The 13,831-nt window shown below is 40.6% G+C and overlaps 1 protein-coding gene across 3 annotated transcripts in view; it reads right to left on the bottom strand.

The window, feature by feature from the left end:
* The window catches only part of ADGRL1 (adhesion G protein-coupled receptor L1), a 159,288-nt gene that overhangs the window by 24,554 nt on the left and 120,903 nt on the right, over positions 1 to 13,831 (bottom strand). For all 3 annotated transcript variants that reach the window (XM_081943144.1, XM_081943145.1, XM_081943146.1), the window contains exons 5-10: positions 6,273 to 7,073; positions 3,851 to 4,162; positions 3,307 to 3,410; positions 2,979 to 3,164; positions 1,843 to 1,881; positions 35 to 218 (exon numbers count right to left, since the gene is read on the bottom strand). In XM_081943144.1, the coding sequence (XP_081799270.1) occupies positions 35 to 218; positions 1,843 to 1,881; positions 2,979 to 3,164; positions 3,307 to 3,410; positions 3,851 to 4,162; positions 6,273 to 7,073 (1,626 nt within the window). The remainder of the gene's footprint in view (positions 1 to 34; positions 219 to 1,842; positions 1,882 to 2,978; positions 3,165 to 3,306; positions 3,411 to 3,850; positions 4,163 to 6,272; positions 7,074 to 13,831) is intronic.

Below are 13,831 nucleotides of genomic sequence, written 5' to 3' on the forward strand. Positions count from 1 at the left end.
TTCTTCGAGATAAAGCAGATAGGCTGATGCTTACCAACGTTATTCTTAGCAGTAACAAAACGGGCTGGTTCTTTGACGTTGTCGGCCAGAAGGAAAGCTCCCTCTTCTAGGATATCAAGCAGCATAGTGGCAGTGTGGACCTGCTCTGTCGCATTCATGTCCTTCCATGATTCCAGGGCCTCTGGACGCAGAAGGTTGTCCACTGTCTCCACCACAGCCTAGAATGACATTGGGTTTTGAGGAAATGGATCCACTTCTCATACTCCATTCCCTCCCAGCAGTTCTGCTCTCGCACTTTCCTTTTCTCTTCTTTGCCATTGAGCAAAGGCGGCTACAGATCCATGCTTCACGCTACTGCTTACATTTGACAGGCAAAAGACATTTGTATTATTAATCTTTATCCATGACACCCTGGATAACCCCCAGAGGGTCTGAGATTGTCATTTTGCTATCATCAGTTAGGTGCACCTCCTGATTAGAATGGGCCAATTCAAAGACATTACCATTTATGGAAGAGCTGTAGTAACTGTGTTATTCTCCCCCTCCCCTCGTTTTCTTACCTAACTTCTGCTTATTCTCATTGGATCAAAATTCTTGTATGGGTGGAAAGAGATTTTCAATTTCTGAAATGCTAATTTGGCACTCAAGGAGTAGTATTTTCCAAACAATCCACAACTGGAAAGCGCAATTCTTCCTACTACAGGCATTTCTCATCATTACTTTGAGTATTATAAAGTGGGCAAGTCAGTTCTACAAGCAACTACAAGATATAGCTACTTTGCTTGCAGGGTGAGAAGTAGCATAGCTCCCATATTTAAATATTCATATAATTTATCACAGTTTTTGAAAAGTTGTTTCTCCTTTATTTTTAAATGACTTTTCCCCCTCAGCATGTATCCTCCAGATTTCTTGGAAGTTCAGTCACCATAGTGAACATAGTGAACATCTTTTCTGGTGGGTCCCCCCCACCCCCCCATGTATTTTATTTAGTCTTGGGATTGAAGTTCAACACAATTGGATGGTTGCCAAGCTGAAAAGGTTGACTTACAGCCTCTTTTGTGTCATTCAATCAAAGAGCATGCATTTGTGATCATAGTTCCAAATAAATGAAGTGCATCTTTTATTTATTAATTTTAAAAAGCCCCACATAACTTTATATGATATTAAATCAGCTGCACTGGCACAGAATGAAATGTAGAGTTTAAGTAGTACTACTAGCAGTAGTAGTTGAGAGATTACTTCCATGGTTATTTGTGTTCTGGACAACTACAAATAGCTCCCTACATAAAATTAAAATGATGTAGGTTTGATGGACATTTTCTATGTATTGTTTCCAGGGTAAAGATTTTTACAAATGGCTATCTCATGTGGGATATTTTGTGGATATCCATATCAGTTGTATATCCAGAAGAATTTCAATGAGGACCATTGTTATAGAAAGGACTTTTCCTGTGTTCCACCTGTAATTCAGATAACATTGAACAAGACCAAGAAAAAAAATTATTTTTGGTAGCAAAGCATGTCCTTCCCCCAAAGATTCTCTTGTCCGTTCCCTCATAATTTCCACAGGTTGCTGAACAATTTCATATATACTACTAGAAAGTTATACAATATAATATGACTATATCAGGGATGGGATAAAAATATTTTAATAAACATAAACAAGCAACTTTTTAGTGCTGCTCTAAATTTAGGGTGCTTCTAAATGAAACAATTTCTTTGAGATAGAAACATTCAGATCTCAGAGAAATGTCAGTATCTCCCTGAGACCCACAGATGTTTGACAGGTTACTTCTTGCCCACAGCTATTCCTACCCGAATTTAGAACATTGATGTCCTCACCTTGATATAGTCTTTGCAGGTCCTTTCTCTCTTATGCATCTGCAGAGTACAGCATACAAGTCCAGAGTCAATGACGATCCATATATCAAAACAAAGAGAAAATAATTAGAATTCTCCAAAGGCCTCACTCTAGTCTACCCCAATACCGTGTTTTCACGAAAATAAGGCAGGGTCTTATTTTCTTTTGACCCCTGAAACAAATGCTTGGCCTTATTTTTGGGAAGGTCTTATTATTTTTGAGGTGCAGGAGGCGGTTGAGTGTGGCCACCTCATGGCTGCTGCTGTGTTGCAATATTTTCCGGGAGGGCTTGTTTTCGGGAGAGAGCTTATTTGGGTGCATGCACTCAAAAGCCCGATTGGGTTTATTATCCGGAGAGGTCTTATTTTCAGGGAAACATGGTACGTTTTATCTACGGGTTTCCTTAACATTGTTTGTTCCATACATAAAGTCCCCAGATAGGTAGAATAAAAAATCCTAAATGACAGTGTTAATTTTAATTTACTGGTTGTTTGTTATTTAAAGAGACAGTTTATATTTGACAATTGTATCCACTCTTTAGCTTTTTTATTTCCTTACACTGTACATTTGATCAAATTCTTAAGTTTTTGATTTATGCTTTCAGGCCCGAATTCAAAATTATCACCAGAATTGTCAGGTTGTAATCCTAGACACTTACATAGGATTAGCTCAATAACCCATTATCTATTCTTTGAATACATTCACATGATCGATCAGTATTTAAACATTCTGCATTGTTATCACCAGAGCTAATATAGAATCCTATAGGAAAATCAATAAACATGACCAGAGTCTCTATGTAGCAACAGCATCTGGTAGACTGTACCACAAAATTAGCCACAAAAACTAAAGGCATTTCTTCATAACTATTCTCATATCAAGGTTAATAATCAGGAGGCATGGAAAATGTTGTTTATTGTAAGACAAAAAGGAAAAAAAGCATGCAGATGTTTAACATATATTTTTCCAACCACTGGATCTTTAGGCTGCTAAAAGGTTTATGCCAAATTATTTGTTTCAATAACTATTCTGTTTCAACGGTCCAGGAAAGTGAAATATAGGGTTAGGACACACAACCTACTGAGAACATTCTCCCAGTTAACGTATCACCATGCACCTTGTTGTAGTTTTTGCCAGCTGACTCCCTCTCTATTGGACGCAGTGCCTGCAGTTGAGCATCCAAGATATCTAAGAGCTGCTCCATTAATTTGACAGAGGAACTAACATCTCCAGCGTAGATGGCACCACGCGTATGTCGGGCAAGCTCCGTAGCAATGTTGGCTGCGTTCTCTCCACTCTTGATCTGTCAAGAGGAAAGAAACATAGACTACCTCAATCCAGCAGAAGAGTTGTGCAGGCGTGAAGAAGCCCGATACCCATTGTGAAGACGAACTGTCTGATGAATAACTAGAGGGCGGGAAGAATTTCTGGGAAGGAAATGATACCTTTTGGGCCACCTGGTTGACCCAGGGACTCGTGCAGTTGCTGAGATCAGGCCCGCGTGGGTTCCAAATACCAAGAGTAGCAAGGCATTGGAAAGAAGCAATACCTGTGGGTAGGGCAGCAAGAAAGACTTGTTAATCAATATCAGTTGTGGCTTCAACCTCTCATTCCCACTACAAAAGCAACCCACTGTTAAAGGTCTCTGAAGAAGCATTAAGTTTGTCCAGAGCTGGCTTCCCAGGTAGATTCTTCCCTTGCCCTTAATTACAATACAAATAAGCTCCATGAAGACTGAAATCAGGTAGTTGCCATAGAAAGGCATGTTGAGAAACAGGAATAAGGCCAGCAGATTTCATTCCAATACAGGTTTTTGCTACCTCCAAGATAGCACTACAACTTGTAGGGCTAATGAAAGAACTGCCACATACTGCCTGGACCCCAGCTTCTTTCATTTGGATCTGGCAAGCATCCCAAGGCATTCACCTCTGCCATAAAGACCAGAACATTTTGCCTAAAGCTACCCCTGGTGAAGCTGCGTATTTTTACCTCTCGTGCCCTTAGGGCAAGGCCTCTCCACCAGCATGCCTTGTTGCGTGGCTGGCCACTGGACACGCCTCACCTCCTTTGCTTCACAGAAGAGCTCTGGAAAGATGTGCTGGTTGTTTGCTGGTGGACGGCGGGTACTGGGCATTATGGCAGTAACCGTGTGCAGTTCTGTACCCTTCTGATTTATGGCACCTATAGGGTGGGTTGTAAGGGGTGGCTGCCGAGTGGTTGTAACAGCAGGCGATATTGTGCTGGTGACAGTGGTTGGACGAATAGTGGTTGTCGTGCTGAGTGGTGTTGAGGTGACTGGCCCTGTGGGCAGAAAGACAGTTGAGGGCAAGCAATCCTCCCCACAAACAAAATATTCCTCCCTTCCCTTTCAGGTCTTCAGGTATAAAATTTTAATTTTTAGAAATGCCTATGCTATTACAATTCCACTCTCATTGATGTTGCTTTGCATTGATCCGATCTTATGGTACCTCTTGATTTACAGAGGATCCCTAAAATCTTCAGGGGAGTCTTTTCTTGCCCTGTATTGCTATTTCAGATCCTTTACCCTGAAAATATCAGGGGCTGTCCTTAAAACTTTGTACATGCAAAACATACGTTTCCTCGCTGAGTTCTTCTCACCACAGTATTATTTATTCTAGCCAGAAAATCTCATTGCATGGAATCATCATTTAATCACGATCACATTTGTAACAAAAGATGCAGTTCTCCAGGTTATAAAGAGTCCCAGATTTTCTTTAGTATCACAAATTCTAGTTGCCATTGTTGCAAAAATATTTTTTTTTTTAAAAAAAGGGGAGATGGTGATTACCAAATGTTCAAATGCAGAATATTCTGAAAAGGAGCTAATGATACCAAAATAATTATATGTATTCTTTTCTCCCCTCTATTGATTCCAGCCCAAATTTTTTGACCCTTGTTTTACTGCTAAACAAATATTCCATGAGGCTCAGTATACAGTATATTCCTTTATATATCAGTGCGTCTGGATCTTCCCTGTGTAGAGTATATAAATTGCAAAAAATCATCAAATTTCCAAGTTACATTACTTTTTTATTTCAGTATATCTAAAATGGTTAATCTGGATCCTCTTCCTCGTATCCCCTTAGCCCAGATACCATTTATGACATCTTCTGTCAGACCTTTCTTAGGAATATGAAATACAAGCCATGTTTTCACACTGAAATCATTTTTAATTTTAAAATATAGAAAACTGTAGCATTAAGTGCTAATTTAAGTAAAGGTAAGCTTCAGTCTGTCCCATCCCTTCTAAAAATACAGATGCAACTGATCCGTTATTCTCACCCGGGCTAAATCCCATTCACCCAGCCACAGCATGGGGATATTAACTGTGCAAATGCTCTGTTTCAAATGCCATTCAGACAGAAGCTGTGCTACTGGGATGAATGGAGAATGTATGAAAAAAACAAATTAGTGATATATTGGGATAAACAGATCTTAATATGGCCCTATACCAGAGCATGACTAATCTTGAACCTCTTTTATTCAAAAGTAAACTGAATTTTTCTCCTTCTGCCCAGCTTTAAGGAATTATTTTTTGTAGCCTCTAGGCTTCTGCCAAATACTGAACATCAGACAATCCATCTCTCAATTTAAACTCCATGTGATGTTAACTGTCAGAACTTCAGGCACATGCTGACTCTGTTGGGGTCACAGTGAGTTTGAATTGAGGTGAATAAACTTTCCAATACTTACTATTTGACTGGCGCCTGAAGAACTGCTTGCAGCAAGTAGCAAAATTAAAGGTATTTTAGATGTCAGTGCAAAAATTTAAGCCTTTCTTTTTAAGGTGATATTGCCTATACATGCTCGAAAATTTCTTGAAATGTGATTATTGTCCTTCACATCAAATAGCAGGAGCTGAGTTGCCTGAAACACCTGCAATCGCTTGTAGGATATGCAAAATATATGTTTGTTTTATCTAATTTAGCTCAAGTCAAAGCTGTCAAAAGATATTTAGCTCAAGTCAAAAGGTAGCAATCCTAATTCATATGCAATGGGGGACTGGTGATATATGAGATTTAGTGTAAAAAGTCTTATGTAACCTGATGCTCTCCAGATGTGTTAGCCAACAAATCCCAAAATCTTCAGTCAAAATGCACATAGTAATTCTAGTGGTCCAACCCAGATGGAGGGCACCGATTTAAAGAAAGTTGATATAAAATACGTATTAAAGAATCTATTTTTAAAAAGTTAATTTCATACGGTTTATGTGCCAAATTGTATAATGAAGGAAGTCACATCTCTGCAAGTTGACTGGTTATTTTTCCCCCTAAATATTTTTTATCCATACTGTAAAAATTGGAACAAAAATCAAGCATTCATAATTTCCAAACATTGATCGCTCCTTTTTCTTCCCCACCCAAACTTTTATCTTAGGATGATAGCTCACCAGTGCTAGGATCAGGTGGACCAAACTCAAGAGAGTAACGCAGAACAAAATAATTATTCCATACATAGAGCTGATTATCACGGGGGTTATAGTCAATGGAAGAGATGAACTGGTAAGGATTAGGAAAGGTCAGAGAGATCGGTTCTTCACGATTCATGTTAGTATTGAAGGCATAGTCAACACGGTTCCCTGCGGCCTCACTGTCATCATCCACATAGACTGTCCGTACCACATAGAGGACTCCACACACCATGAAAGCATTGGATGCCGAGCGTTTGTCATAGCCAGTTTCCCATGTGCCTTCAAAACGTAGAGTATAAGGATTGAGCTGGCTTACCACTAACCGTCCATTGTTGCTTTCAGTGGCATAAATGACCCATAGCCCGTTTTCATCAACAGCCAAGTCAATGTCAGTCTTGCCACCCCAGCGGTAGGGTGAAGTGTCATGATAGTTGGCTGTATTGATAACTGTTTCTCCACTTTTAATCCGTGTCCGCAGATCATACTTGATAATGTTACGTGTCCGCTCTTTATTGTAGAAGACTGCTCCATCGTATACCACAAAGCCGGTGCCATCGACTCTGTTGGGTAAGCGATATGTGGTGGTATGTCGGGCACTTACATAGTCTTCCCATGAAGCATACTCTGTCAGGGTGTCTGTCCTGTATGGGATCCAAGGCATGACATATATTCGGTCTCCAGCTTGAAGAGGATCCTTGCACCAAGCTCCAGACTGGTGCTCTGATTCATGAGCCGAGGTAGGTTCCAGGATCTTGTGCAGCGTCCCTGGGCAAACGAATACTAGGGAGGGGATGTAAGGGAGGAAAGGATGTTTGGGTAAAAGGGGAAGGGTGAAAATTCAGAAAGAATGTGACAGAACAAAGAAAAAAGAAAGAGAGAGAAAGAAAGAGAGAGAGAGAGAGGATAAATTTGTAAAAGGTTGTTGGCAGGAGAAGTGAAATCCGCGCTGAGTTTTCAGAGCAGCTGCAATCATGACACTTTTATCTGTTATTGAGCTGAGATGGCTCAGTGATGTTAAATAATGGGAGGGATGGGTGGGGAGCATCAGAGGAAATCAACACTTTGTCCAGATCAAATTAAAATGGGAATATAAGGATTCCAAACCATCCTCCCTCACTTTGCTGTACTTTGAAATTTAGCAGGGAATGTCAAATTGTTTCCCTGCCAAGTTGTAAGTAATATCATTTGGATAAGTCAGAACTATGAACAGGAGTACTGGTGAACTTACAGCTACAACCCCTATTCCCTGACCATACGCTTTACTCATTCTATGGAGGTCAGAAGAGTTAAATGCTCTGGAAAAGCAATTACAATGAGCTAGACCTCACAAATCTTCTCCACCGGAGATACCTAGGGGATACATCTAATGACATGGAAGTTAAAGCTTCCACATCACATCTTTGAAATTAAGTATGGAATTACGGCACTGTCTATCCTAAGGAATGCATTGAGTAGGGTCGTTGGGTTTATAGGACTGATGGACCTTTATCTTCTGTGGGTATCTCTGGAGGAAGGACACCTTTCTTTTTTTACTTTATTGGAAACTTATAACATATTGGTTCCATTAAATCTTGAAATACACTGATCAAAAGATTATATATAGCACTCATAAAAGGAATTTGCTTGACCAACTCCATTGACCAAGATTAATCTACGCCCGTCATCATGCCGCACCTAAAGCCCAGTTTTACGTTGGCATAACCATCAATAATAATGAGGCAGAAAGAAACTGGACCCATTTCTGCATCTACAAAGGCAATTATTAGTGGTCTTTCTTTTCCTTGGGGTTGCAGTAATTAGCTAGAATATCAGAGCTGCAAGTTAGCTCAGTGCAGTTCCTAAAACAGAAAGTAATCATGCATTTAGAAGCAGAAATTAGGAGCCCAGGTTTCAAACTTCCATTGCTTCAGACTCTTTTATCTCACGCCCTCCGAGAAATGTTCTTCTACATCTTATCACTGTCTTCCAAACAGTTCTGAGGAAATGCCTTCTAATGGAAAAAGAATGAGGGCCTGCCAGCCTGAAATATTCTACCATTATTAAACATTATTGAATGGGCAATGGGAAAAGAAAAACAAGCACAAAATAATCCAAAGCTTGGCTGCTTAGAAGCCCACTGAGTATAAAAGACAGGGTGTTTCCTCTTCCTCTGAAACAGACTACTTTTAAGTCCTGGGGACAGAGAGCTGCAGATTAGCACAGGGACTGTCTCCCTTCTGGAAATAAGAGCTTACAGAATAATAGCAGAAGGATGCCATTAATTACCCAAAGCTTCTGCTTCCCATATCCTGGGTGCCATTCGAGCAACTTATCAGCCAGGTTTGATTCGAAGCAGCAAAGGACATGAGGCAAGTGCACATGGCAGGAGGTGGAGGAGTGAAGTGACGGGGGGGGGGGGGAAGGAGGAAGGAGGCTGGGCAGGGGGGAAAGGAAACCCCTCCCTTTCACCCACACCCCAATTGGCCGCCCGCAGTCTTGGGAAAAGCCAGGAGGAAAAAGTTTGAAAGGAAGACAAAAACAGGCCAGCATTCTGCAAGTATCTGCCTCTGGTTAGCTGGAGCAAGGCTGGGAGGAAAGAAAAGCGTTTAGTGGTGGAAGGAGGGGTGGAGTGGAGTGAGGAGAGCAGGAGTGCAGCAGAGAATTCACCTATCCATTAGAGCACAGTGTTACTAAGCAGCTACAGAGAAGACGCTGGAGCAGTCAAACCAAATGCAAATTGTAGGGCTTAAAGGCTGTAAGATGTTTCCATTAAGAAGACCCAGGACTATATTGCTCTGGTGTACAAGTATTGACATATTGGTACACGGCTAGGGGAAACTGGATTGTCAGCAACCCAGTTACTGCTGGGTGCTAGCTTATAGTTTCCACTGTTAAAAGGTTCCCCCCCCCCTCGCTCTGTAGTCTCAATGGCATTTGGGCTGTGTTATAGCAGCCCTAATGTGTCTGGCAATAGTTTTTGTGGATACAGTAGTGAATTCTCTGCTCTCCCAGTATTATATCTGCACAGTTGCTATGAAATGCCACAACACTCCAGATGTAGCAAGTCTTATTGGAGTTGGGCATAACTTAGATTCCCCATCAAACCATACCACCACACACTTGGAAGTAGATGAGATACATCAACAGCCTTAGAAATGATTGGCAAATAATCCAGGAAGGAGACTGGCATCAGTCATGGAGGAAAATAGCATTTTCTGTCAATGCTAGCTCTCATAAATATTTACAAATATCCCTCCCACGATTTTCCAGATTCAGGCAGAACTTCAGTGCAAATGGACAGAAATGCATTTCATATCCATTTTTGCATAAAGGAGATTAGGTTGGGATTCTGATCATACCCTGTGCCATGGTCTATAACGTTTACTTTTCTTCAAAACCAACGGGATTTATATGAGCTTAAGAGGGTGATGGACTTTTTCCCCCCCCAATGGTCACAATCGCTGGGTAACTCCAAGGGGAGCAAGCAGGGCTGAGTCAGCAACCTGGTGAGTTCACTCTTATTCACGGTGTTTGGGTCTCCATGGTGATGTTGTGCTGCATCCTACTTAGTAATAATAAATAATTCTGATTAATAAATATTCTGCCTCCTGAGCTCATTTGGAGAACTAGTACAGGGAATGGAAAAGAGGTATTCACGGCGAGTAACAATGAGTGTAGAAGAGGGCTTTTCTGATGTAGGGACCATACTTTTATTATTATTTTGTCTACGAAGGCTGCAAGGACTATGACCAATAACACTGTGATGGCACCAGAAATGTTCAGCCTGATTTTGAAGAATGAAAGAAGCAGGCTTTATTAGAGTTTATGATGTCTTTTAATGCCAAATAAATGTGTTATTTTCCCCCCGGAGGGTCAACGTATCTATTTTGCCCCTTCCCCTACTGTAAAAAAAATGCTGATGAAATTCAGTTTTATGACCTTGGGGGCTCTAAGGGAAGGAAAAATGAGGTTGGAGCAGCCACATGTGGCCCCCACGTTCATCCCCTGTCAAACATAAGGATGTTGGCTACTATAAACCTAACTAGTAAACATCATTCTTTCCTTGAGAACTGGAAATAGTTCTCAAGGAACCAGGCTGAGAGAGATAATGGTTATTTGAAAGTTACATTTCATATTAGAGCTATAATGTGCCAGCTAGAGATCCACAGTATATACATTTTAATTTTTTAAGTACTCTTGTGCAAAGATTGCATTGATATAGCAGGCCAAGGAAGACCACCTGCAATTTGCCTATTCACTTTTAATTAGGAAGAAAGAGAACTTATTTTGTCTCAGTTATTGTCTACCGGGTGTTTGAAGATCATCTACTTAGTCTTTTCGCATACAACAACAGAGGTATTATTTGATCTACAGTGCATGGAAATGCAAAGTGACAAATGGGTTTATCACTGTATGGCAATGAGTCAAGGAGGAGAGAAGCCAACTAGCCTAGATGTTAATGACAAGGACTGTTAAAGATCCCCGTAGTGTTTTCCGTTGTGAATCACCAGACAAGAACCGCTTAATGGGAAGCAGTTGGATTCTATAGCACTGCATGATGTTCCTTGTATTAGCTGTCTATCTCTGTCTAATCCGATTTTCAAACTTTGTCATAGTGAGTCCCTCTAAAGTCAAGAGCAAACTTATTCAAGACTCACAAAGTGTAAATGAGGACAATTTCAGAAGTTTTGCTTTTACCCCCAAGGGTTTCAAGACTTTAGTTCTTAGGACTGGTGTTGCATCAGTTTGGCTGAACACAATTTTTACTTTCATTCTGTTGACACCTGCATTCCACAAAACGCTTTTTATATGTTTCAAATGAAGATCACTTTTACTCTCAGAAATGTTATTGATTTTTGGGGGGGGCATTCATGTCAGAAAAAATAAAAAAAACACCAAAACCCTGGAGCATAATGTGAGAAATAACTGCCTACAATGCTCCTGTTGTAAAGTGAGTCTAGAAATGAATGTTAACCAGAGAGGATTCCATAGCAAGGTGTATGACTTGTTAAAGTTATCACTCACTGATCATGATAATTTCCTCCAATATTTACTATGGACTTTTCCCTTTTGCTAAGGAAATTGTTTCTCTGCTTATTGGATTTCCCAAGCTGGAGAATCCCCTCCCCCACTATCATCCCCAGAAGATAAAAGCAATCGTGTGGCCAGGGACCCATGTTATATCATGCCCAAATCCAACCAACTTTCCCTGCAAAATGATGGTCATGCGTTAGGGAAATAGTTCATAATTGGAAAAGAAGTCATAGGTGAAAGGCCAGAGTCTGAACCTGTGAGCTCCAAATGCCATGTCTATTGACTATTCCAGCACTTGAAATCCTCTCGGTACTTATTAATGGAACTTTATGAGTATCCTTGTCTATAGAGTCTCCTTCTAAGGGATACATTCAAAGGAAAGTTGCCTTTAGTCTAGAAATTCCTAACCAGTCTTATCCAATTCAACAGTATCCAGATGTGCTGAACTTAATTTGCCGTTGTTCTGACTCAAGAAGGCCCTAGGAATGGTTGGCTGGTCTACATGTAACTATCTAAATATTGTGTCACTATTCTGTCGTGCATTGCACATTGTGTTCTTCCTTTCTTTCAAATAAGACTGTCAATTATAGGGTTGGAAATGGGCAGATTGCCTGGAGCTATTCTCTGAGCCTGCTTCTTCAAAACGTGCAGCTAAGCCCAAGTAAGGACACTACAAACTTGAAGAAAAAGAGGAGTCTCAAGATCAGGAACTACTATGAATGTCATGATTTATAGTTTTATGCTTTTCTTTAGAGCACTCACAGATGCACATCCTTATATCTATTGATGCTTATAAGAACAGCTGGACCATATTTAAAAGTATACTTTCAATTTAATGAAGCTCTTATGGTTTGTGTTTCTTGTGCATTTGTGTAAGATATTTGTTTGCACATATGTATTTTCACATATATGCAAAACATTCACTCAAACGCATCCAACTATATTGTTCTTCATGTAAAAATATCTACAAGCCTCTGTAGGTACCTACAGATGGTCCTCAACCTATAATGATTCATTTAGTGACCAAAGTTACAACGGCACTGTATAAATGACTTACGACCATTTTTCACATGTATGTCTGTTGCAGCATCCCCACGATCATGTGATCAAAATTTGGATGCTTCACAACTGGCACGTATTTATGACAGCTGCAATGTCTCGGGATGACATGATCACCCTTTGTGACTTTCTGACAAGCATAGTCAATGGGGAAACCAGATTCACTTAACAACTGTGTTACTAACTTAGCTGCAGTGATTTTTCTTAACAACCATGGTAAAAAAAGGTACAAAATGGGATGTGCAGCTCACGTAACAACTGTTTTGCTTAGGGACAGAAATTATGGGTTCAATTGTGGTCATAAGTTGAGGACTATCTGCAAGTGAATGTGTCATTTTCACCCATCAGACTGGAGATGTTGGCTGCAATATAATTTGACCTGAATGATGGTTGGTTTTACTTGAACATCTCTGCCATTTTCAGTTTCTTGTCCCCCCACTTTGAAGCTAAGGAACCTGAGATGGGATAGGATGGGGACAGGGAAGAGGTGGGCAAGATGCAAAGGATTTCAGGGCTCTAATCTTGCCTCCCTGCTCTGAACACCTGCTTGGCAACCTTGCCCCGAAGCAGCTTCCTGGACCTTCACAGGTTCAGCTCAGCCCAGTTTCCCATCTGGGTTGGTGGGGTGGGATGGATGACTCCTGGCACAGGGAGGAGAAACACACCATTAAAGAATGAAGCGCTGGAGAGGGAGGGGCAGCACAAAGCGTTAACCGGTTCCGATCCCTCATGGATGGGGTAGTGCCGGCTCAGCCTTCTAATTCGGGATGGGGGCAACTGTGTTCTGGGGTTGGGGGAGAAGATGTCAGAAACAGAGAAAGAAACCATCAGTGAAAAACCACATCCAAAAACCATGGAAACCTGTGGAAAAGAAAAGTATAAGTATATGCCTCCATCCCCAATCTTGGGGGAAAATTCCAAACCAATGTAGCGGGGGGAAAAAACGTGCTTTTAGAACAAACTAAACAGAGAGAAAGAGAGGGGAGAGAGGGAGAAAAGAAAGACATGGTTTGGGTAGAATCAAGCCTGGCTTTTTAGTTGTACTACCTTGCAATTAATTGGTTGAATTCCTAGATCTAACTTGACAGCTCGTCTCTTGTTCAAAGAGGCTCATTGCAATTGTGATTTCAGATTTCTTACATTAGGTTAATAAATCTAGCCAATACGACACATTTAGTGATCCCCTTCCTTCATGCACCATCCCCATCTTCCCCCCAATAACAGACAGAGCCAATGATCATGACTGCAGCTTTCTTTAAATTAAAAAAAAAAAGCAGAAATGGAAAAGATTTTTTTAAAAAACACAAAATCATCCAGGATTTGATCAGGAATTAAGAAAAGAAGAAAGGAAGGAAAGAAGGAAGGAAGGAAAGAAGGAAAGGAAAGAAAGAAAAAAGAAAGAGAAAGAAAGGAAGGAAGAAAGAAAGAAAAAGAAACGTGTACAAAAATTAAAAATGCTCACATTG

This window comes from Natrix helvetica (genome assembly GCF_964273705.1).
Source record: "Natrix helvetica genome assembly, chromosome: 1".
NCBI lineage: Eukaryota > Metazoa > Chordata > Lepidosauria > Squamata > Natricidae > Natrix > Natrix helvetica.